The 22,811-nt window shown below is 51.0% G+C and overlaps 4 protein-coding genes and 1 pseudogene across 7 annotated transcripts in view; 3 read left to right on the top strand and 2 right to left on the bottom strand.

Moving 5' to 3' along the window:
- Positions 1-404: 404 nt before the first annotated feature.
- Positions 405-9,764, top strand: GFAP (glial fibrillary acidic protein). Of its 2 annotated transcripts, XM_012786787.2 has the most exons (9): positions 405-892; positions 1,790-1,850; positions 2,050-2,145; positions 3,223-3,384; positions 4,568-4,693; positions 4,923-5,143; positions 5,703-5,746; positions 7,466-7,551; positions 8,271-9,764. In XM_012786787.2, the coding sequence occupies exons 1-9, from the start codon at positions 432-434 to the stop codon at positions 8,310-8,312; spliced, it is 1,299 nt and encodes a 432-aa protein (XP_012642241.2). In that variant the 5' UTR covers positions 405-431; the 3' UTR covers positions 8,313-9,764. The 2 variants fall into 2 exon arrangements, with proteins under 2 accessions (XP_012642241.2, XP_012642242.2); XM_012786788.3 differs by lacking the exons at positions 7,466-7,551; positions 8,271-9,764 and adding an exon at positions 6,082-7,445.
- Positions 9,765-10,229: 465 nt separating this feature from the next.
- On the bottom strand, positions 10,230-12,453 carry FAM187A (family with sequence similarity 187 member A). Its single transcript, XM_012786789.3, has one exon. The coding sequence runs from the start codon at positions 11,771-11,773 to the stop codon at positions 10,529-10,531; it is 1,245 nt and encodes a 414-aa protein (XP_012642243.1). The 5' UTR covers positions 11,774-12,453; the 3' UTR covers positions 10,230-10,528.
- A 596-nt stretch (positions 12,454-13,049) lies between these two features.
- On the bottom strand, positions 13,050-16,941 carry DNAAF19 (dynein axonemal assembly factor 19). Of its 2 annotated transcripts, none has more exons than XM_012786779.3 (4): positions 16,816-16,941; positions 15,696-15,841; positions 15,184-15,316; positions 13,050-13,894 (listed from the first exon to the last, which is right to left on the bottom strand). In XM_012786779.3, exons 2-4 carry the CDS (start codon positions 15,836-15,838, stop codon positions 13,442-13,444), a joined length of 729 nt encoding a protein of 242 aa, XP_012642233.2. In that variant the 5' UTR covers positions 15,839-15,841; positions 16,816-16,941; the 3' UTR covers positions 13,050-13,441. The 2 variants fall into 2 exon arrangements, with proteins under 2 accessions (XP_012642233.2, XP_012642232.2); XM_012786778.2 differs by having other exon boundaries at positions 16,830-16,941.
- Positions 16,942-17,137: 196 nt separating this feature from the next.
- EFTUD2 (elongation factor Tu GTP binding domain containing 2) overlaps positions 17,138-22,811 on the top strand; it is a 41,117-nt gene continuing 35,443 nt past the window's right edge. Inside the window, exons 1-2 of one of the 2 annotated variants that reach the window (XM_012786774.2) lie at positions 17,138-17,273; positions 22,686-22,794. In XM_012786774.2, the coding sequence (XP_012642228.1) occupies positions 22,690-22,794 (105 nt within the window). In that variant the 5' untranslated portion in view covers positions 17,138-17,273; positions 22,686-22,689. Of the gene's footprint in view, positions 17,274-19,262; positions 19,348-22,685; positions 22,795-22,811 lie in introns of those variants that run through there. The other variant, XM_075994625.1, reaches the window with a different exon arrangement.
- Positions 18,412-19,428, top strand: LOC142861845 (trimeric intracellular cation channel type B pseudogene; annotated as a pseudogene).

Below are 22,811 nucleotides of genomic sequence, written 5' to 3'. Positions count from 1 at the left end.
GCCTGGGTTAGGAAATCTAAGACTCAGAAGTCAGGTCAGGGGTCATCTGATCCAGCTCTTCCTTCATTCAGTGCTTCCTTTTCCATTTTTAATTGCTGCATAATAATTGTACATATTTATGTCCAACCAACCCTTTCTCCACCCACCTTCCTAGGGTGAGGGTCTGCTTGCTCAGTGATCAGGGCCCCCAGACCCAGCATCTGGCCCCAGGCACTGCCCTCCCCAGGCGGGGGCTGCATGCCCGGAAAGCCCTCCCTCTGGGCACAATAACCTGGATGGGGTGAGAGGAGCTCTCCCCATGGCTGGGCCGCGGCCCAACCCCACCCCCTCAGGCTATGCCAGGGGGCGTAGCTAGGGGCAGCCAGGCAGCACCAGTTCGCCCACTCCTCCATAAAGCCCTTGCACCCCAGGAGCTAGCAGAGCCAGGCAGGATGGAGAGGAGACGCATCACCTCGGCCGCTCGCCGCACCTACGTCTCATCCTCTGCGGAGATGGTGGGGGGCCTGCCTCCGGGCCGCCGCCTGGGTGCTGGCACCCGCCTCTCCCTGGCTCGAATGCCCCCTCCTCTCCCAGCCCGGGTGGACTTCTCCCTGGCCGGGGCACTCAACGCTGGCTTCAAGGAGACCCGGGTCAGTGAGAGAGCAGAGATGATGGAGCTCAATGACCGCTTTGCCAGCTACATCGAGAAGGTTCGCTTCCTAGAACAGCAAAACAAGGCACTGGCTGCTGAGCTGAACCAGCTGCGGGCCAAGGAGCCCACCAAGCTGGCCGACGTCTACCAGGCTGAGCTGCGCGAGCTGCGGCTGCGGCTGGACCAGCTCACCGCCAACAGCGCCCGGCTGGAGGTCGAGAGGGACAACCTGGCGCAGGACCTGGGCACCCTGAGGCAGAAGTGAGGAGCGGGCAGGGAAGAGGGCCCTGTGAGCAGAGAGGACTGAGCCCCAAGAGGGAGTGCCTGCAGGCCTGCAGAGGCTGGGGCAGGGGCTCTGCCTCCCTACTCGCTGGGTCTCTCCACCTTGGGGGGCCCTCCTTGCTCCCCAGCATGATGGGAGGGACAGGGAAGAGACCCAGGACCTCAGGGATCTGATTCCCGGACACCTTCTGCCAGGGAGCTGGGGTCCTCTCAGCACCTCCCCAGTGGGGAAAGCTGCGGGGAGCAGTCGGGACCCCAGCAGGCAAGATCTTGGTTTCGGGCCCTATGATTGTGGGCAGGGGGCTCACCTACTCTGAGCCTGGGTCTATATAAAGGAGGAGTCACAAGTAGAGAAGGCTGGTGTCCACGAGGTGGACTGGACTCTGGGGTAAAGGAAGTAGAGGTGCAGAACACAGGTGACTGCCTGTCACCAGCTTATGACCCCAGCCAAGTCACTCTGACTTGCACAGCTGTGAAGTGGGATCATAATAAAATCCATTTCCAAGGTAGTGGCCTGGGATCAGAGGAATCCCTGAGGGGGTGGTGCTTTGCTGAGCTGGCAGGGCACGTGTGTGCCCTCAAGTGCAGGACGTGTGTGCGCACACGCACAGTGAGCGTGTCGGTGGATGTGCCTGTGTGAGCAGGAGCAGGTGCGCCAGCCCTGATAAGGCACCTTAGTAATGAGTTAAAGCAAAAGCCCTCGTCTGCTCTCCCTCCCGCCAAGGCCTCTGTCTAAGGCCCCCCGAACCCTCATTCCTCCTGCTGCTCTTCTGGTCCTGGGGGAATCTCTGTGACAGCCACCTCCAGGGAGACTGGGGCAGGGATCCAAGTGTCCTCAGAAGAGCCTGGACCTAGGAATGTGTCCCCCTACCCCAGGCTCCAGGATGAAACCAACCTGAGGCTGGAAGCCGAGAACAACCTGGCTGCCTTTCGACAGGTAATAGAGGTAGAGGGCAGGGGCAGGGGCAGGGGCAAGGGAAAGGGTTGATGGCAGCCCACCCAAACACAGCCCCCTAGCTGAGCCCTGCAGAGCAATGCACTGCTCCCCCTGCCCCAAAAGGAGGGGTAGGACAAGGCTGGGGCATGGGGAGGACGAGTCTGGGGTCAGAGTGGCCCTTTGCCTCTCCCCACTCCAGGAGGCAGATGAAGCCACCCTGGCCCGTCTGGATCTGGAGAGGAAGATTGAGTCCCTGGAGGAGGAGATCCGGTTCTTGAGGAAGATCCATGATGAGGTGAGGCCAGGGCAGAGGGAGGAAAGCTCGACACAGAGATTGCAACTGAGAGACAGAGACAGAGAGACTGAGACTGAGCGAGATACTCAGTTAGAGAAGGAGAGAAACAGATTGGCAGATAGAGAAAGAAAATGAGAGAGACAGAGAGAGAGCGCACATTCCTAACCACTGGTGAAATGCACACAGACATACACTCCATTTACTGAGAAGTACAACAGGCCTTGCTGCCTCACAGCCCAGTGAGACAGGAGCCCTCCCAGTACTCACCTCCTTTCACAGAGGAGGACAACGAGGCCCAGAGAGGTTAAAGAATGTGCTAAGGCCACACAGTCTCTCTGATTCTACCCCCTCTGCCATCTGTCCCCATTAAAATGATAGCCATTCATTAAAAATAAAAAAAAGACCCTGCTAAGCCCTGACCTCAGACCCTGGATTTAGAATCCATGGCCCCAGCCAGTGTGGTGGCTCACACATGTAATCCTTGCACTCTGGGAGGCCAAGGCGGGAGAATCGCTCAAGGTCAGGAGTTCAAGACCAGCCTGAGCAAGAGTGAGACCCTGTCTCTACTAAAAATAGAAAGAAATTAATTGGTCAACTGCGCATCCCTGTAGTCCCAGCTACTAGGGAGGCTGAGGCAGGAGGATCACTTGAGCTCAGGAGGAGTTTGAGGTTACTGTGAGCTAGCCTGATGCCACGGCACCCTAGCCCGGGCAACAGAGTAAGATTCTGTCTCAAAAAAAAAAAAAAAAAAAAAAGAATCCATGGCACCATGGAACCTGGGCACCCACAGCACACACCCCATAGGGACGCAGTCACTCACCCATGAGAACACCAGTGCATTTTCAGCACCTGGCTCCTGCCTATCCAGCCCTCGGGGGAAGAATGCTATGAGACCCTCAAACTACCCCCTGCCTCCTTTAGACTGAGGAAATGCCATTTCTTCCAACAAGGGCTGCAGCGTTTCCCTTAGCCAATGCCCATGGCCGAGGGACGGGCAGAACAGGGCATGACACCGTGGGGAACCCCAGCTGCGGCCTCGGTTCTGAGCCCTGGTACCCCTTCTCTTCCCTCTGCCAGGAGGTTCGGGAACTCCAGGAGCAGCTGGCCCAACAGCAGGTCCACGTGGAGCTGGATGTGGCCAAGCCAGACCTCACAGCAGCCCTGAGAGAGATCCGCACGCAGTATGAGGCAGTGGCGTCCAGCAACATGCATGAGGCAGAGGAGTGGTATCGGTCCAAGGTATTGGGCTGTGGGCCAACCCACCTCTTGCAGGCAGCCCTCCTTGCTCCATACAAGAGAGTGGGGGAAGGAGAGTAGAGGAAGCTGGGAGAATATCCTCTCTGGGTAACTGATTTTCACCAGAGAAATGAGATAACTTGTCCAGGGTCACAAAGGCATTATGATTTCCAAAAGTACTCATAATTATTACAGCTACTCTTATTATTATTGTTGGCCAACTTTGTTGTGTGCCAGGCCCTGTGCTTTGCATGGATTGTTTTACTATAAAGTGGGTACCACTCTTTGACAGATGAGAGAACTGAAGCCAGAGAGGTTAACTAATTTGCTCAAAGTCACACAGCTCCTAAGTGGTAGAGTCGGATTTCCAATCCCAGCCCGTCTCTCTAGGGAGCCTGAATGCTATGCCTCTGCCAGCCTGTGTTCTGGGTTACTGAGCATCTACTGTATGCCAGGCACTTCCTGGGACACAGAGAGGTGTTCAACCGAGAAGACGTGATGCGCACCCAAATATGGTGCCCACAGAGACCACCACAGCGTGGAGTTAATATGCAGTGTCAGAACCAGGGAAGATGCCACAGAAGGGGCATTTGGGATGGGCAGGGCAGGCAGGCTATGGGCATGAAGAGGAGGGGGAAAGGACATTCCCAGTGCAGGACAGAGCCTGTGTAGAGGTCTGAAGGCAGAAAAGCAGAGAAGCAGGGCCCAGAGATGCTGGCCCAGCGTGCCACGCTGAGGAGCATGGGCAGCAGATGCCACTGACAGTCTCAGCAGGGTCGAGGCCTCAGCAGCTGTGAGGGCCTCCCTGCAGGCTGGGGGAGAAGGCGCTGTTAGAAACCCCGGCTCTGCTCGCCAGAACCCACCATCCACTGTGTGGGAGGACAGGGTTCAGTCCTGCGGAGGGAGCTGCCAGTGCAGAAGGTTCTGGATTCTGTGGCACTGTTCATGCATTCGTTGGCTGACCAGGCATGCATCGTGCTAGGTGCTGGGGCCCAGCAGTGGCCACGCTGCCCCAGCGTCACAGCTGCTAGGATTGATGCCAGCCAGTGCCAATGCCCTGGGGTCCTGCCCACCTCTCTGATTTCCTGGACACCGCCTGCCCACACAGCTCCCCTACATGTGCCCCCCATCCCTGCAGCCCCGTGGCCCCAGGCTGCCCTCAGCCTAGGACCCTCTCCCCATCTAGTTTGCGGACCTGACAGACGCCGCTGCCCGTAACTCGGAGCTGCTCCGCCAGGCCAAGCACGAGGCCAACGACTACCGGCGCCAGCTGCAGGCCTTGACCTGCGACCTGGAGTCCTTGCGCGGCACGGTGAGCGTGGGCTGGACAGAACGGGCGAAGGACGGGGGACCGGCCATCCCAGGAGATGCTGGGGAGAGGGCCCAGGCGAGGACCAGGCTGGGGGCTAGGGGAGGGCTCTGAAAAGTTACCCTGGGCTAGAGGCGGTGCCTGGGGCTGGGGGTGGAGCCTCGAAGCCTCTGAGTCGTGGCGGTCGAGCGCGGGGAGGAGCCGGGAGAAACCTGCCGGCTCCATTTCACAGAACGAGTCCCTGGAGAGGCAGATGCGCGAGCAGGAGGAGCGCCACGCGCGGGAGGCGGCGAGCTACCAGGACGCGCTGGCCCGGCTGGAGGAGGAGGGACAGAGCCTCAAGGATGAGATGGCCCGCCACCTGCAGGAGTATCAGGACCTGCTCAACGTCAAGCTGGCCCTGGACATAGAGATCGCCACCTACAGAAAACTGCTGGAGGGCGAGGAGAACCGGTGAGCCCTGGTCACAGCCCTAAGGGATTGTCCCTGCTGCCTCCATAGAGTCCAGCGGGCTCCCTTCAGGGACTGAGTCCTATTCAGCCCTCCTCGCACCGCAATGCCCAGCACAGTGCATGCCCAACGCACAATAGGTGTTCAATAATGTTTGATGAGTGAATGAATGGATTCAACCAATATTGATTAGGTCTCAGGGCCAAGTACTTGGGCCACCCCCCAAATTAAGAGGCTCACTTCCCACCCTCCAAACAAAGATTGGACTTCTTTTCACCTGACCCATCTCTTCTGCTCCTTGGAACTTTTTTCATCACTTTCCCCTCCCTCTGTCATCTCCCTTTGGATACAGATGCGCCCCTTGCAGACAACACCCAAGCCCCTTGCAGACTTTTAGAGCTTCAGAGAGCATGTTGGCTGCTGGGGAAAGCTAGGAGAGGGAGTCAGACTTCCCAGGCAAGGGAAAGGGCCTTGAGGTTGTCATGATGACCCCTGGACCAGAACCCAGCCTGGGAGTGTCCCAGGGCAGCCTGGTCATCCATTTCCCTCTGCTTTCTTTCAGCATCACCATTCCTGTGCAGACCTTCTCCAACCTACAGATCCGAGGTCAGTAGAGCAGGGCCTTGTAGGAAGGGTGTTGGAGTCCTGCCCCCTTCCCAAGACTGGTGGGCTGCTCTGGCCGGGGGCCAAGGACCAGGGCAAAGGGGTCCGGGCTCTCTTTGGGGGCCTTCATGATTCACCGCACAGCTCCTAGCCACAGCACACCATCCCAGGGAATTTCCAAGTGGGGCTTGCAACCACCCTTGTCCTGCTGTTCCCTGTGCCCCACTCCCCCTCCCTGCACCCCCTACCCCTGCAGAACAGGGTGAGGCCTCCACCTAAGCAAGCTCTGCCCTGCTGAGTGTTTTATGTTTTTGTTTTTTAACTGCTTGTCACTACAGGGGGCAAAAGCACCAAGGAAGGGGAAGGTCACAAGGTCACAAGACATCTCAAAAGCCTCACAGTACAAGTTATACCAATACAGGCTCAGCAGATTGTAAACGGAGCCCCGCCGGCTCTCGGTTAGCTGCCTGCCTCTCAGCTACAGCGCTGGTCTCAGCTTGACAGGGAGGGAGCCTCACCGGCCCCACTTTCCCCCGTCCTTTTGGATCCTCTCCTCCCAAGCTTCCCCTAAAGGTCCAGGACTGTGTCATTTTTCCAGGAACCTCAGTGCCCAGCCCAGAACCTGGCACAGGGTAAATGTACATTAAGATAGCAGAACTGGTTAGTGTTAATGGAGGTGTGTCCTAGGTGCTCGGATGAGATGCTCTGGGGACATTGAGTAAACACCAACCTCCATCTCACCTCTTCTCCGTCACTGGGAAGGCCCCTTGGGTCTCTCTGTGCCTGATGGCCAGGCTCTCTGCTTGATCTGTTTGTCCCTGAGACTCCAATGCTCAGCTCAGCGCTGATTCAGTCCAGAGGATTATTTCCCTCTGGGCCGCTGCTCTTGTAGTGAATAAAGTTTTATGTTCTCTGCTCTCAATTTTAAATATTAGCGAGTGTGACATGTTATATTTTTCTCTCTGGGGGGCGGGAGAAACTAAATTACTTTTTACTTGTATGTGGCCCTCAAATAGTTCTTAGCTAAGGAAATAAAATCCTCTTCTTCTGGGCTAGAATACTTAGAAACACTAGATATAGATGTCCCAGGGCTTAATTCGCATCAGAAGGGTTAACCAGGCTGACCAGGTACAAGTAATGCTGCCAAGTGCTAAACAGCCAAGGGTCATTGGGTCCAGATAAGTGGCAGAAGGAAGGGGAAAGGGGACAGGAAAGGGACCCATGTGTATTGAGCACTAACATGTGCCAGATGTTTAACACACGTTGCTTTAGTCACTTGACTCCTCACTCCCATTTCTAGAAGTAGACACCATCATCCCCATTTTGCAGATGAGGAAATGAAGCTGGAAGAGGTCAGTTAACTGGCCCACAGTCGTGTGGCTGGTTGGTGGCTGCGCTGGGACTCGAGCTCTGGTCTGCTTGATTTCAAAGCCCATGTGCTCCTTCCTTGGCACAGCACTGGGTTGTCAGAAAACCAGGGGCCAGGCAAGGGCTCGTGCAGGGGCTGAAATGAAGGCAGGCCAGCAGACAGAGCAGCCGGGACCTGCCCAGCACTGTGGGATCTGAGGGGTCTCCAGCCCCTTTGGAAGAGCCTAGGCTCTCCCCGCCTGGTTGGATAGGCTCTCATACTCGTCATCGGGGTGTGATGGGGAAGCCGGGGCTCAGAGAAGATGCCTAGTACTCCCAGAGCCCATGGGAGGCCTCTTCTCCTCACGCCTGCAGAAACCAGCCTGGACACCAAGTCCGTGTCAGAAGGCCACCTCAAGAGGAACATTGTGGTGAAGACCGTGGAGATGCGGGATGGAGAGGTGAGGGGGACTCTGGCACAGTCCGGCTTCAGCTACCCCCAGGAATTCTCTAGGCCAGGGGTGGAAGAAAGCCTGGAACTGGCACATACAAGGTCCCCAGTAACTCCCAGGAGCTGCCTAGGGAACTGTGGACAAGGGGAAGGAAGTTCTAAGGGGAGCTTGGGCCACTAGATGGGGTCCTAACTCAGGCTTTCTGCCTTGCCTACCCTCAGTCTCAGGTGTCCCCAGGGTCAGGCCTCGGGGATAGGGGAAGAGAATTAAAGTTAGCAGCTCTAACTTTATTAAAGTTAGCAGAATTTAGCTCTAACTTTAGAATTTAGCTCTAACTTTATTAATTAAAGTTAGCAGAATTAAAGTTAGCAGCTCTAGCCACGACAGCTGGGGAAAGGGAAAGCTTTCAACTTCCAGCTTAGTGAAAGGACCCTGCTGGGGGAATGGGAAGAAGGGATTTGGCATCTTCCCGTCCCCATCACACCAGCAACAGGGACAGCTAACCTCACACCACCAGCTGACCATGTGCTAGGCATGGTGCTGAATGCTTTACAAGTGTATGTCACTACCCCCTCTGACCACTGCACTTGGTAGTTGTGATTACTATTAAAAAAGAAAGAACCAGGAAGACTGGGGACTTGCCTGAGGTTACACAGCCTGGCAATGGTGGGCCTGGGGTCTGTGTGAGCTCCTAACTGTTGCCTGTGTACCTTCCCTGTGCCCTGCAGGTCATTAAGGAGTCCAAGCAGGAGCACAAGGACGTGATGTGAGGCGGGCCCCACCTGGTGGCCCCTGCCCCACAGTATGAGGAGCCTGCAGCAGGAGCAGGACAGTTGCCCCACTTCTCATAGATCATTTCTCCAGACCCGAGTTCCAGCTCGCCCTGGCCACTCCCCTCCCTCCGTTTCTACCCGGCTTGCTGCCCTAGGCTCCGTCAGCATTAGGCCAGTCGGACAGCACCCGCCCGGCACCCAGCAGCTCCAACTGACAGGGCACTCACCCCAAAGGGGCAGCGTGGAAGGGCATGGCTAGCCGCTTGGGGTAGAATTGGGAAGAGGAGAGGCAGGGGGACCTAATAAATCATCCTCATAGCCCCGATCCCTGTTGTTATGGCAACTGTTGCCAGAGCTAGAAGTCTCTGGGGTGTCTGGCAACTGGGCCTTTGAGTTTCCTTAGGCTGCTGGAGGAAAAGTGAAACCCAGACAGGAACGGAAGTCCCCACAGGCAAGGGAGCCCTGGCCACAGGCTTGTTCTTCTAGACTGACCCTGACCAGTCTAAGAATGGGTGGCGAGATCCTGCCACATCCCAGAGGGGCCTCCCGAGTATCGATGCCAATGTCTCAGTCCCACTGAGCTGCCATCCAGGGCCCCTGTCTGTGGGCATGCCGTGGGCACGTGGGCACCTGATTCTCAGCACTTGGGGGATCTACAGTGTACGTGGAGAGGGAAGGGGTGCTGGGAGGGATAGAGGGGGGCTGCCTGGCCCCCAGGTGTAGGTGCAGAGAGGTCAAGCTCTGGAGGACATGCAGGCTGGAGGGGGCGCTAGCAGAGATGGTACAGGTGGCAGTTGGGATGATGCTAGACATTATAGTCAGGGGTTGTGAGTGACCAGTTACACTTGGCCTCTAGGTTGTGGGAATCAAGGAAGTGACTTATCCTCTTGAAGAGGCTGAAATAGGAGGGAGAGGGGCAGGGCACAACTTTGTCCCAGCGCTAAAGGCCTCTTCCTTGCTGCACAATCCCATCCACCCAGCCCCTGAGCCCTGGGACTGCTGACCCCCTCCCCCCACAATGACCAGCTTCTTCTCCCTCACCCAAGGGCATCTTGTGATCCCTTCTTGCTCATACACGATATGTACCCAGTAATTTAGGAAGCACCCTATTTTACAATTCAGGAAATTGAGGTGTGAACAGAGTGTTCCTGCAGCCTGGAGGCCGGCACTTAGGGCTAACACTTCTGCCCCAGAGCACCCCTCTGCTTTATCTGGGAAGACTGGTGGGCAAGTAGTGGGTATCTGTGCCCAGAAATGGGGCCAAGGGGACCCACCCCAGGGTCTTCCTCTCCCCTGTAAGTCTGCAAGGAGAGGTGGGGGTCCCTCCCTCTTCCCAAGACTTGGTGTCCTTTCCTCCGACTCCTTCCTGTCACCTGCTGCTGCTAACCTTCAGGGCACTGCTGCTGCCTTTAGTCACTGAGGAAAAATAAAGACAAATGCTGTGGTCTTTCCCAGAGTGGACTCTGATCTGTTCTCAAGAGGGTGGGACTGGGGCCAAGACATAGCCATGGACAAAACCACTGCTTGTTACTACTGACCACCCTCACGGCCCAACGCTCCCAGCAGCAGACACATGTCGATCTCATTCAACACTGCTCTGCCACAGTCGAGCCTGGGCCTGGCAGCCCCAAGGCCTTTGCTCCCACGTCTCTTGTCACCCCCAGTACACTCTCTCAGGAAAGCCCTGAATTTGAGCTCCACTTTCCTCACCCATTTCCCCTGTTCTTATTTTTACCTTTATTCCCAAACCTGCTATTTGTACCTGCCAGCAGCAGAGCAAGGCTGGGGAGGAGGCCAAAGAGGACAGACACTAGCTCCCACCACGCTCTCCTTCCCTCTTCTTCCCGCTACCCTCAGTTTCACCCACTCGGCAATGCTGCAAGGCAAAAGGTAAAGCACCCCAACGCTGTTCGGCAGTGGATAGCCATTTGATCATGCTCAGCTCACTCCTTCCTTCTCTGACCGGAGCGTGAAGTCAGGACACCTGCGCTTTATTCCCTCCCAACCTCGCTCCTCAATCTCCCACCTGCCCCAGGATCCCTCACTCCCAGATCAGGCCCCAGACTGGCCCACAAAAACGGGGAGCAGGCTGTAACTAACAGAAGACTTGTCCGTACCGTCTCAGTTCCAGCCCAGGGTGTCCACCCAAAGGCATCTGGTATCAACAAACACATCGAAGCACAACTGGTCTTCAGAGCTGGGCAAGTGAGCACCTAGAGGAAGAGGTTGGGACAGCAGCGAAATAAGTGACAGAAGCAACGACAGAGGTGAATGGTGACAAAGACTGCTGTGATGAGCAGGTAGCCTATCAGGGTGAGCACCACGGCAGAGTGAGTCTCCGGGTCCGAGAAGGAGGCCGGGTAGTGCCCTCGGGATGTCACACCCAGCCGAAACCCAGCAACCCGCACCCCCTGCCGCCAGCAATAGTAGATGCCCCGGTCATCCAGCTGGGTAAAGCGGATGTGGAGCTGGTTGCCGTGGTCGATGAACACCCTCATGGACCTGTTGACACCCTTTAGGTACTGTGTGCGGTAGAGGTACTGGCGGTCCTTGTCCCAGGCCACGGCATGCTCTGGCCGGGCCCCGGGACAGGAGATGATGAGTCCGTGGCCCAGTCTCTGCTGGTGGAACTGAATGGGCACCTGGGGCACCCAGGGCCGGCTGCCCGCTTTGGACACGTAGTTGAAGATGGCCAGCACGCCCTCCCGGAATGTCTTCTTCTTCTCACAGGGCACCACACAGCTCTGGACCAGCAGCTCGGGCATGTGGTCCCTGGCTCTGGTCCGCAGCTTCCTTGGCACAGCCTGAGAGCCACAGGACACCACGTCCGGCACTGTCTTGTGGTAGCGTGGGGAGAGGTCTGGGCTCTGCAGGTAGCAGAGGCCGATGCGCCACTGCTCCCCACGCACCCCGCAGCGGTCACAGGGCGTCCACTCCCAGAAGGTGGTGAAGACATGGAGGTTCCCATGGTACTCGTCTGCAAAGGGCTCCTGGCCCTGGTCCTTGAAGGTAGTCACCATCCCCTCACCACTCTGGATGTCTACATCATAGGCGTAAAAGTAGTCCCCCTTTCGGGTGCCGCAGAAGTACAGGCCTGAGTCCTCAGGCTGGGCGCGGAAAACCAACAGGCTGAACATGCGGATGCTGAAGCGGACAAGCATGTCGCTGCCCACCCGCACCTGAGCTGCCTCCGTCAGCACCCGCCCGTCAAAGTCCGTCAGCACTTTGGTGTGGCTGCTGCCTAGGTGCTTTTGGTAGAACCAGACCACAGCCGAGACCTCCTCAGGCTTGCAGCGGCAGGGAAGCTCAAAGCTCATGTCAGCCAGGTACGCTGCGTTGTCGAACATCAGGAAAGCGGGGCAGGGGGTCTTCTGAAAAATGTTCTCCTTCTCTACAATTTCAAAGGCCTGGAGACTTCCCCATGCCCACAGGAGCACAGTGGTGTGGGCCAGGCTCATGCCTGCTGGAGGAAGGGTACGGAGGGGTAAGGCAAAACCAAGACACTAAAGGCCTATGGGGCTTCTAGAAATCTGTTGAGAGGAAGCCTCTATATGAGGAAAGGATTAAGCAGCCAGGAAAAGAAGAAACGATCTGCAGGGGAAGCTGCCAAATGCAAGGCAATTTATTCCCAGTGAATGTACAAGATGCCCTTCTAATGTTCCAGACCTGATCTCAAGGGAAAATCATTCTAGAACCTCACTCTCACTTCCCTTTCTAGAACACTGGCACTTACCCAAGAATGGGCCATGGGAAACCAGAATGAGAAGGGCCCAGGTTCTTAGGCAGGGAACGCTCTGCCTCACTGCTGCAGGCCCTGCCCTGTTGGCCTGGTGGGAAAGTCTTCCCTTTCATCAATATGGGAGATGAAGGAAACCCGCCTTCCTGCTCATCTGGCCATACAGGAGGCTGGCCAGACCTAAGCTGATGGCACAGGGCTTTCCTAGGCCCAACATCCACAAGAACTCGGTCCCTAGAGGAAGAGTCTGTACCTCAAATGGGGAAGTATTTGCTCATTTGTTTATTAAATGTCCAGGTATTGGTTTGGGGTTATAAATATTCTTTTTTTTCTTTATTTATTTTCTGAGACAGAGTCTCACTCTGTTGCCCAGGCTAGAGTGCTGTGGCATCAGCAACCTCAAACTCCTAGGCTCAGGTGATCCTCCTGTCTTAGTTTCCCAAGTAGCTGGGACTACAGGCATGCATCACTATGCCCGGCCAATTTTTTCTATATATTTTAAGTTGTCCAGCTAATTTCTTTATATTTTTTTACTAGAGACAGGGTCTCACTCTTACCCAGGCTGGTCTCAAACTCCTGAGCTCAAACGATCTGCCTGCCTCGGCCTCCCAGAGTGCAAGGATTACAGGGGTGAGCCACCACACCTGGCCTATAAATATTCTTGTTAAGAGTTGTGGGGGCCAGGCACAGTGGCTCATACCTATAATCCTAGCACTCTGGGAGGCCAAGGGGGGAGGATGGCCTGAGACCAGGAGTTCAAGACCACCCTGGCAACACAGTGAAACCCCATCTCTACAAAATAATAAAAAATCAGCTGGGTATGTTGGTGGGCACCTGTAGTCCCAGCTACTTGGGAGGCTGAGGCAGGAGGATCACTTGAGCCCAGGACTTCAAGGCTAGAGTGAGCTATGATCATGCCACTGCACTCAGGCCTGGGCAACAGGGTAAGACTCTGTCTCTAAAAATATAAAGGGGGGAAAGAAAAAGGAAAAAGAACTATGTAGATCAGTGTTTATTTACCATGGAAGATGAATGATTTTGCCATTTCCAAGTGGAGGTTGTAACTAGTATAGCCAGCATTTGATTAAGCTCACACCCATTTCTCAGGGCCAGTGGGCTAGAGGCTTGGTGGACTCTAAGAGTGAGAAGCAAAACTGTTTTCAACTTCCTGGGCTTTTGACTTTCCTGTAGATCCACATAGTTCAAAACACTGAGACACTGAGGGTCTGGAGAAGTGGGGAAAACTCAATTTCTGCTTTTTATCTGAAAATTCTAAGTTGAGAAGGGAATTAAGTGTAGGTTTCTCCTTACAGTCCTGCAGAAACCCTATTGCCACTACCAAAAAAATGCCTCCAACTACCACTAGGGTGTCTGAGGGCAGCTGGTCCTATCAATTGAGCTGGTACAACCCTAGCAACTCCTGCAAGAGCCTCTCCTCCTCCTGGGGCCCACCAGACTGTTCCTTTAGATCCTGCTCCTCTTGACTGAGCCCCTCCTTCATGGGTCTGGGGCCTCCCATGGCCTGTAGCTTCTGGAACAAGGCTCTGCAGCTCTCTCTTTCTGCTTGGCTCAGCAGGCTCAGGTTCAGGGTGAAGCGCCCGGTGCTGGCCAGGCTGCGCAGGATCCCCAGCACTGCCGCCCGGTGGACCGGCCTCACATGATCAGCCAGGGCCACCAGCAGCTCCCCCAGAAGTCCAAACCCCACATCTGTCTGGAAGAGGTGGCCCAGCTTGGGACCCCCAAGCTGCAGCAGGGCCTGGTAGCGCTCTGGCCCACTCTGCAAGTGTCGCCGCCAATCTCGGTAGAACTCTGCTGAGGTCTCAGGCTGGCAGCGTACTTTCTCCTGGATCACAAAAGAAGGAAAGAGAGTCCTGAGCTCTTATGGCTGTTCTGCAACAGTAAGATTGAGGGGAGCCTGCAGGTTTTCATCTTAGCTTTGATACTGCTCTCTGAGCACTGGAAAGGCTGTGGGCCTTGGGGGCCTCATTTTCAGATGAGGGAAATGGGATGGGAGGAGGAGGGAGGGCAAGGAATCCAGGCCATGATTTGAGATTCTCATTTATACTGGGATTTTCCTAGTGATGAATGGGGACACAGCTCTGGTCTTCAAGAGTAAGTTAAAGTTTACTCTGAGTTGGGTGGAGGGATTGACTGGCAATCTCAGGAAGAGAGAAAGGAACCAAAAGTGACTGTCAAAGATCTGACAGGCTGGGGCTCTCTCTCAAAACTGCCAGAGGATCATTATACCATGAATTATATAACCCAGAGGCAGAGCAACACAAATCTGACCTGAGCATGAAAGTCAAAGGACTGATTGAAGAGGACCTGCCTAACCCACCTTTCTGACTCATTCTGCCTGGTTCAACTCAACCATCTGCTGGTTGCTTTTCTTTCTGGGATTGGAGGCAGAAACCTGTCTCTGTTGGTTTAACATGACAAATAATGAAGAGGTATTTGTTGTAAGAAGACAGGACTGAGGCCAGGCACCGTGGCTCACGGCTCACGCCTGTAATCCTAGCACTCTGGGAGGCCAAGGTGGGTGGATCGTTTGAGCTCAGGAGTTCAAAACCAGCCTGAGCAAGAGTGAGACCCCGTCTCTACTATAAATAGAAAGAAATTAATTGGCCAACTAATATATATAGAAAAAATTAGCTGGGCATGGTGGAGCATGCCTGTAGTCCCAGCTACTTGGGAGGCTGAGGCAGGAGGATTGCTTGAGCCCAAGAGTTTGAGGTTGCTATGAGCTAGGCTGATGCCACGGCACTCACTCTAGCCTAGGCAACAAAGGGAGACTGTGTCTCAAAACCAAAAACCAGCCTGAGCAAGAGCGAGACCCTGTCTCTACTAAAAATAGGAAGAAATTAATTGGCCAACTAAAAAATATATAGAAAAAATTAGCCGGGCATGGTGGTGCATGCCTGTAGTCCCAGCTACTCAGGAGGCTGAGGCAGAAGGATTGCTTAAGCCCAGGAGTTTGAGGTTGCTGTGAGCCAGGCTGATGCCACAGCACTCTAGCCCAGGCAACAAAATGAGACTCTGTCTCAAAAAAAAAAAAAAAAAAAAAAAAAAAGACAGGACCGGAGCTTTAGGGCAGAGAATCCTGCTGGGCTAAAGAAGCTGGGCTTCACCTACCTGGGAGATTTCAGTGGCCACATCCTGGAAAGTCTTTCCCTGAGTAGTGCAACAGTTCCATGGCACAGTTCTCTTTCTTCCCATCTTGTCTTTCTGCTCCAGTGGCTTCAGATGTGATGCAAGGACAATACCCCTGTGAACAAAGGACAGAGATTAGGGGATGGATTTAATGCTGTGCCTGTGCAGGCAGCTGGTATTTTCACAATATAGGCTGAACCTGTTGCAAGCCAATATGAAAATAACAGCAGTGACAGCTGACCACTTTCAAGCATTTCACATGTGCCAGACACTGCTCAGAATCTTATAAGCAATAGCTCATTTAATTATAACAAGTTAATCTCTTTTACAGATGAGGAGTTGAGGCTCAGAGACATTAATGAAATTGAACAAGATTATACAAATAGCAGTGAGGCCAGGACTGAAGCCCAGAATGGTTTGATTCCAGAGCATTTGTTGTTAACCACTATAATCTACCAAATAGGAGGACCTAAGAAAAATGGCAGTAAGCCAACCTGAACTCCTCATAGGAAGCCACCCTCTGTTCCACTGCCCGTAACTTGGCAGCATTCTCCCGTCTGTACTTCTCATCAGCAGTGAGTGCAGCCTGCAGCTCTTTCTCCAGAGCCTTGAAGTCGATGATGTCATTCCTTTCCATGGCCTGGGAAAGCAAACGGAATGCACATGAGTAGAGGGTCAAGATCAGGGGAAAGTGGGTGCCTCTGGATTATTTGCCAGAACACAAAATAACCCTAAAGCACTCTGAATAGCCTGGCGCTTATTTTGGGGGGGGGTGTTACAAAAATTTAATTTTCTACTTTACAGAGATAAGCAGAGTTGTGCAGTGAGGACTTAAACAAGACTTGTCACTGAAAATAGAGTCCTGACTTCCAGTTTGGAGCCGTCTTAATTTTGCTCTCTGCTTCTAAAAATACTTTTAATTTTGATGCTCCAGCAGAGGAGGCATTTGGATCCCAGAATTCAGTTTCTTCACTCTTCACACAAAAGCAGAACTCTTCGACCTGAAAAAGCTGATTGGAAAAAGAAAAAGCGGAACTCTAAGCCCAGGGAAAAAATTTCATCCTTCATTAAATGTCTTTAATGGGGAAGGAAACATTCCATTAAACCAACCAGATACAATGCCTGTGCAGGAAATTCAGTAGAAGTGGCAGAGAAAGGAGTTTAATGATCTTCACCCATTAATACACTCTGTCCAGCCCAGGGCTGGAGCACAGGTCCCCAGGTGTCTGGGCAACGCCTTTAGTTTTACCACTCTACGTCTGCAGCCTCTGCATATCTGAGGCTGATTGACTATTTCTACAGAGAGATTATCTATTAATATATGGGTTCTAGTCTTGGCTGTGGCATTTTTTTTGTGAGACCCATCTGAACCTCAGACTCCTGGTGGTGAATTGAGCTAGATTTAGTGGCAGAGTCATCAAGAACAGCTCTAGGGCAGGGAAGCAGGAGATACACAACCAACTCATAGCCACCCCCACCCCAATGTGGGGAAGCTGAACACCAAGAAAGGGGCTGAGCTGACCAGCAGCTCAGCTAGGGTGTTGTGGCTCCTGACCAGTCCTCAGCCCTCCCCAGTCACTGAATAACTAGAACTAATCCTACTGTCCCCCTTACTCAGCCACCCAGACCTCCACCCCGGCCTTGGTCCCCTTGCTTTCTTTGGGGATCCCCTGATATGCCAGAACAGGAAGGTAGCTCAGCGCAGATCAAGCACAGCAGCTGTGGTTGCCCAGCAACTGCTCCAACAGCCCGCCCACGTGATCTGGCCGAAGGCCCCCCACGCAGGGTAGTCCGAGGCGCCTGATCAGATTCATGCGTCCTCAGGCGTAACTCTCTTTGCAGTAGCCCACGCCTTGGTTTGGGGACCCACAGCTCCACCATGCCGGCTCCTGTCTTTACGGCTGGCATTCCTTGGCGCCGATCCTCAGGCAGAGGGCTGTCCTCCGGGGCAGAAACGCGACTTTGGCGTCTGCGGGGTCCTTCCTGGCGCTAGGCGCAGGTGTTGCCGCGGCGTGGGACGGAAGCTCGGTCTCCGGCGACGGTCTTGGCGCTCTTGGCTGAACGAGCGGGAGGTGAGCGGGTGCGGGTCAACGGCGTGGGAAGGTTGGTCCGGCTGGGATGGGAAATTAACTCCTAGAAGAGGCGTTATGTGTTATCTGCCCCTTTCGCTTTACAGATGGGTAAATTGAGGCTTGGGGCAGGAAAGGGAACGAAAGAGTCTCCCCGCCCTCAGGATACAATCACCCGGATTCCGGGGTTCCCTCGATATCCTCCATCCGCAGAATCCCGTCCCGGGGCAGGGTCGTGCTCTATTTGTCCAGTCCCCTCTCTCACCCCCTCTTCCGTCTGTGCCGCCTTCACCAGCCTACCTTCGTCTTTATTCGGTATACCTTTGAGAGCTTGCATCGTAGCGGGAAGTTGCAGTAAGGCTTGGTACCAAGAGTCACTAATTTTGTACAGTTGTGGGCGAGTCAGCTATCTTCTCTGTGCCTTTTGGGAGTCATCCATTCATTCATTCAACAAGTATTTATTGAGGGCCTGTTTTATGCCAGGCGCTGTTCTAAGTGGACAAAACAAAGTCCTTGCTTAAAATGTATTTGGGGAAATGAACAATTAAACAAATGACTAGGTGTATGTCAGCTAGTGATAAATGTTAAGAATAACAAAACAGTGCAAGTGGGAGTTGGAGAGTGTATGATATTGTGTGTGTGTGTGTGTGTGTGTGTGTGTGTGTATACCTTTTAAATAGAAACGGGGTCTCTCCATTTGCCCAGGCTGTTATCAAATTCCTGGCCTCAAGCTATTCTCCCGCCTTAGCCTCCCAAAGTTCTGGGATTATAGGTGTGAACCACCGTGCCCAGCCTGGGAGACTTTTTAGAGTGACAGAGAAGGTGACATTTTCGTAGAGACTGGAGTGAAATAAAGGAACAAGGCATAGATACCAAAAGGAAGAGCTGTTTGGACAAAGAATGACAAGTGCAATGACCCCGAGGCAGAAATGAGCTTGGTTTCTTCCATGAACAGCCTTCTACAAAAGTTTCTGCAGTTGCTTGATGGGAATATTGGGGGAATGAAGTGAGCACAGATATGATAGTTCTTTGGAAGTAAAAAGAATCTGTACCTATGAAAGTTTCCTTAATAGTTTACATTTAGTTGCAAGTCCTTGGAGCTCTCTTATCCTCTATTTTATCTACATTCAGCACCCAGCAGATGGCATTGAGGGAGGTAGAGGTATTAGCCTAATACAAGAAATATCAGTATCTCAAAATTAAACATTCCATTCCGTTAACATTTATCCAGTTCCTCCTTATGCAAGGTGCTGTCTTGGTCATTGGCAGGTGGGTACAAGGAATACAGGATTCTTGTATTTGACAATGGTCAGAAATAATGCTAGCTAACATTTATTGAGGTTGGAGCTGTGTTAAATCCTTTACACAGAGTATTTTCTTATGTGGGGAGCCCATTGCCATGGCTGCTTTGGCCACTGTGGTTGATCCTCTTGTGATTATGTAGGATGAGCTAGCTCTGGCCTTCTCCTGCACGTACGTATGTGTTTCCCTTTTTTGACATCACCCATTATCTAGTGTCGGTGATGGCTCTGAAACATCAGCTGAGAGCAGCAGCAGTGGCATGGAAGAATCCTCTTTCAAGCTGGTTTACAGCTATGCTACACTGCTTTGGTGGAGGAATTATATGCTGTGTACTGCTTGCAGAGCCTCCATTGAGGTTTCTTCAAACGACACTCACATATTATGGGCATCTTCAACCAGGTATATTGTTTTTTGCCCATGTGACCTAGTTTCCCAGCGCCAGTTATTCCTACCTGTTCAGCTCCTGGCCGCAACAAAGTGACCAGAACTTGGAAAATAGTAGATGGAGTCACACATGCTAATAACTGTTACAGAAATGGCTTGATAGTCATGATAACTATTAGATGAGCCTGATGTGTACAGGTGGTACCATTATCACAAATTCTGAGAGGTTGGTAAAAGGAAATTGAAAGGTCATGAATGACTGAAGATGTCTTACTCTTCCAAGGTAACCCTGCTGGGATCAGTTATCTCCCCATTCCAGCACACCAATCATCTGGCAACATCAAAGCATAATCTTATGTTCCTTTAGATCGTCTTTATTGCAGCCACAAAGGTAACCATGATGATTACTCAGACTTCTACTATGACTTTTGCTCGTTTTGAGGATACGTTGAGTTGGATGCTGATTGGCTAGCAGCAGCAGTTTTCATCATGTGAAAAGAAAAGTAAAGCAAAATAGTCTTCCAATGGCATTCTGTCATTGGCCTCCAAACCTACAGATGACACTCAGATAAGGTTAAAAAGAAACATACTAAGAAGATAATACATTTACTTGATGATCTCTTGAAGGCAAAAAAAAAAAAAAATGTTTTCCTTATCTACCTGTCAGATTGTGATAATATATCTGTGTAAATGATGTGAAATAAAGATTATATATAAGGAATGGAGGTGACAAAAAGAAAGAAATTCTCTCTGTTTCAGGGAAACTACCCCTCTCTGGATGGTAATTTGTGTTAGGAGGATTCATGTGAATTTGTTTTTCTAATATAAAAGATTCTGTTGTAATTATTTGAATAGTTTTATATTGATTGTAGAAGGCTGGATTCTTTTTTTGAGACAGAGTCTCTCTCTGTTGCCTGGGCTAGCGTGCCATGGCGTGAGCCTAGCTCACAACAACCTCATACTTCCGGGCTCAAGCAATCCTCCTGCCTCAGCCTCCCAGGTAGCTGGGACTACAGGTGTGTACCACCATGCCTGGCTAATTTTTTTCTATATATTTTTAGTTGGCCAATTAATTTCTTTCTATTTTTAGTAGAGACGGAGTCTTTCTCTTACTCGGGCTGGTTTTGAACTCCTCACCTTGAGCCATCCTCCCCCCTTGGCCTCTCCCAGAGTGCTAGGATTACAGGTGTGAGCCACCGCACCCGGCCTGGATTTTTTCTAAATGTTAGAAAAAGTAAACCTATCATTAAAAAAATAACAAAAATTTAAAACTTTTAAAAAATGTAGGTATTTTCGTACATATTTTTTATTTGACTCTATTGAGCTTTAGTTCAGCAGAACAGAATTAAATTTTTACTTCACATTACCATTATAATTGCTAGGTATGAAAATAATTTCTATTTAATTTTTTGTGTTTTTTTTTTTTTTTTTTTGGAGACAGAGTCTCACTTTGTTGCCTAGGCTACAGTGAGTGCCGTGGCGTCAGCCTAGCTCACAGCAACCTCAAACTCCTGGGCTCAAGCAATCCTCCTGCCTCAGCCTCCCAAGTAGCTGGGACTACAGGCATGCGCCACCATGCCCGGCTAATTTTTTCTATATATATTAGTTGGCCAATTAATTTCTTTCTATTTATAGTAGAGACGGGGTCTCGCTCTTGCTCAGGCTGGTTTCGAACTCCTGACCTCGAGCAATCCTCCCGCCTCGGCCTCCCAGAGAGCTAGGATTACAGGCGTGAGCCACCGCGCCCAGCCTCTATTTAATTTTGAACACTGAAAAGAGTAAACTTTTCTTAAACCACTTTATAGTATAAATGAAAATAAATGTCTAGTTTATTTTTTTAAAAGAGTATTTTATTTAATCCTTATAGCTTTTTATGCAGTGAAGATTATTCCCTCCATTTTCCAGTTAAGGGAACAGGTTTGGAGAGATGAAGTAACTTACCTGAAGTTACATAGTTGTTAGTGACAAAGTTAGGATTTGAGTCTAGGTCTTCTAACTCCCTGGTACTTAAGCCATGCTCTAGTCCATCGTTTATTGCTTATAAACTGTAGAGTTGTTGGTGAGGGTAATTAGTATAGTTAACTATTAATACCATTCAAGATAGAATTAAATATCAATAAAGGTGCAAAAGGCTGTAGCAGGATAAGAAATTGAGGATCTAGAAAGTTTGAAGGAGGTGTATTTGAACTGTTTCTTTGAATAGAATTTCAATAACTGAAGAGAAAACCTACAAAGTAGTACTTAATTACAGTGGGAAAATGAGTGACTTTACGATGGAAAAGCCTGGCAGATAACACATGAATCAAGTGATCAAAGTTAACATCACTACTAAGGTACAAATTAAAATCATGTCTGCCCTGATAGGAAATGCACTGACAAGAACACAGCATCACTTCTGTGATATTCCTGCCAAAAATGCAAAACCTGAATATCTTCATGAGGAAACACCAGACAAACCCAAATTAAGGGGCATCCTACAAAATCAATGGTTTATAATCTTCATTGTCAAATCATGAAAGTCAAGGAAAGATTTTGGAACTGTTCTAGATTGCAAGAGACTAAAGACAGCTAAGTGCAAACATGTGATCCTTGGGTGTGCAGGATATTATTGGAACAATTTGTGAAACTTTAATGGGGATCTGTGAATTAGGTAGCAATAATGTGTCTACATTAGTTTTCTGATTTTGACGGTTGTATTATAGCCGAATGTCCTGGTTTGTAGGAATCACACATGCTGAAGCAGGGGTTTGCAAACTTTTTTTTTTTTTTGAGACAGACTCTCACTTTGTTGCCTAGAGTGCCGTGGTGTCAGCCTAGCTCACAGCAACTTCAAACTCCTGGGCTCAAGCGATCTTTCTGCCTCAGCCTCCCAGGTAGCTGGAATTACAGGCATGTGCCACCAGGCCTGGCTAATTTTTTTTCTATATATTTTGAGTTGGCCAATTAATTTCTTTCTATTTTTAGTAGAGACAGGGTCTCATTCTTGCTCAGGCTGGTTTCAAACTCCTGACCTTGAGCGATCCACCCGCCTCGGCTTCCCAGAGTGTGCAAACTTTTTATATTAAGGAATGTATAATAAGTATTTTAGACTTTTTGAGCCATATGGTCTCAGTCCCAACTATTCAACTCTGCTGTTACAGTGTGACAGCAACTAAAGACAATATAAATGAATATGCATGGCTGTGTTCCAATGAAACTTTTTTTTATAGACACATTTGAATTCTGAGTAATTTTTATGTATCTGGAAATATTTTTCATTTGACTGTTTTCCCAACTATTTAAAAATGAAGAAAACATTCTTAGCTTGAGGGCCATGCAAATAGAAAAAACAGCCCTGGAGTTGCCAGATTTGGCCACAGGCCAGAGTTTACCAACAACTGCACTAAATTATTACAAAGTGATAAGGCATTGTGTCAGCAGCTTACTCTCAAATGATTTAAGAAAAATAAGGTTATTTGTACTATTCTTGCCACCTTTTGGTATTGAATTATGTTAAAATTAAGTTTAGTATTAAACAAGTGGAAGGAATGGTATGAAAGTAGAGACAATGAACAGGGCAGAGAGAGGAAAGTAGTGGGCTTTTGGAGGAGCATTCAGTAGGTTGACATAACTGGAGAAGAGGTGAGTGAAGGGATGTGCTCAACCAGCAGACTAGAAAGGTGGGGCCACATCATGGAGACCTTGATTACCTTGCCAGAATCTAACTCTTCTCCTCTCCTTGATTTGTAGCATCATGGATACTGACTTGTATGATGAGTTTGGAAATTATATTGGACCAGAACTCGATTCTGATGAAGATGATGATGAATTGGGCAGAGAGACCAAAGATCTTGATGAGGTAAAACAAATATTTTA

This window comes from Microcebus murinus, chromosome 18 (assembly GCF_040939455.1).
Source record: "Microcebus murinus isolate Inina chromosome 18, M.murinus_Inina_mat1.0, whole genome shotgun sequence".
NCBI lineage: Eukaryota > Metazoa > Chordata > Mammalia > Primates > Cheirogaleidae > Microcebus > Microcebus murinus.
This window is presented reverse-complemented; position numbering and strand designations above follow the sequence as displayed.

What these genes read in the sequence shown, in the direction of transcription:
- GFAP (XM_012786787.2), top strand. Translation starts at nt 432, where the DNA reads ATGGAGAGGAGACGCATCACCTCGGCCGCTCGCCGCACCTACGTCTCA. An exon ending in TGAGGAAGATCCATGATGAG is followed by an intron (nt 2,146 to 3,222) that starts GTGAGGCCAGGG and finishes TCCCTCTGCCAG; the next exon opens with GAGGTTCGGGAACTCCAGGA. An exon ending in CTCCAACCTACAGATCCGAG is followed by an intron (nt 5,747 to 7,465) that starts GTCAGTAGAGCA and finishes TCACGCCTGCAG; the next exon opens with AAACCAGCCTGGACACCAAG.
- FAM187A (XM_012786789.3), bottom strand. Translation starts at nt 11,773, where the DNA reads ATGAGCCTGGCCCACACCACTGTGCTCCTGTGGGCATGGGGAAGTCTC.
- DNAAF19 (XM_012786779.3), bottom strand. Translation starts at nt 15,838, where the DNA reads ATGGAAAGGAATGACATCATCGACTTCAAGGCTCTGGAGAAAGAGCTG. An exon ending in GCTTCCTATGAGGAGTTCAG is followed by an intron (nt 15,317 to 15,695) that starts GTTGGCTTACTG and finishes CTTTGTTCACAG; the next exon opens with GGGTATTGTCCTTGCATCAC. An exon ending in TGGCCACTGAAATCTCCCAG is followed by an intron (nt 13,895 to 15,183) that starts GTAGGTGAAGCC and finishes TTTGTGATCCAG; the next exon opens with GAGAAAGTACGCTGCCAGCC.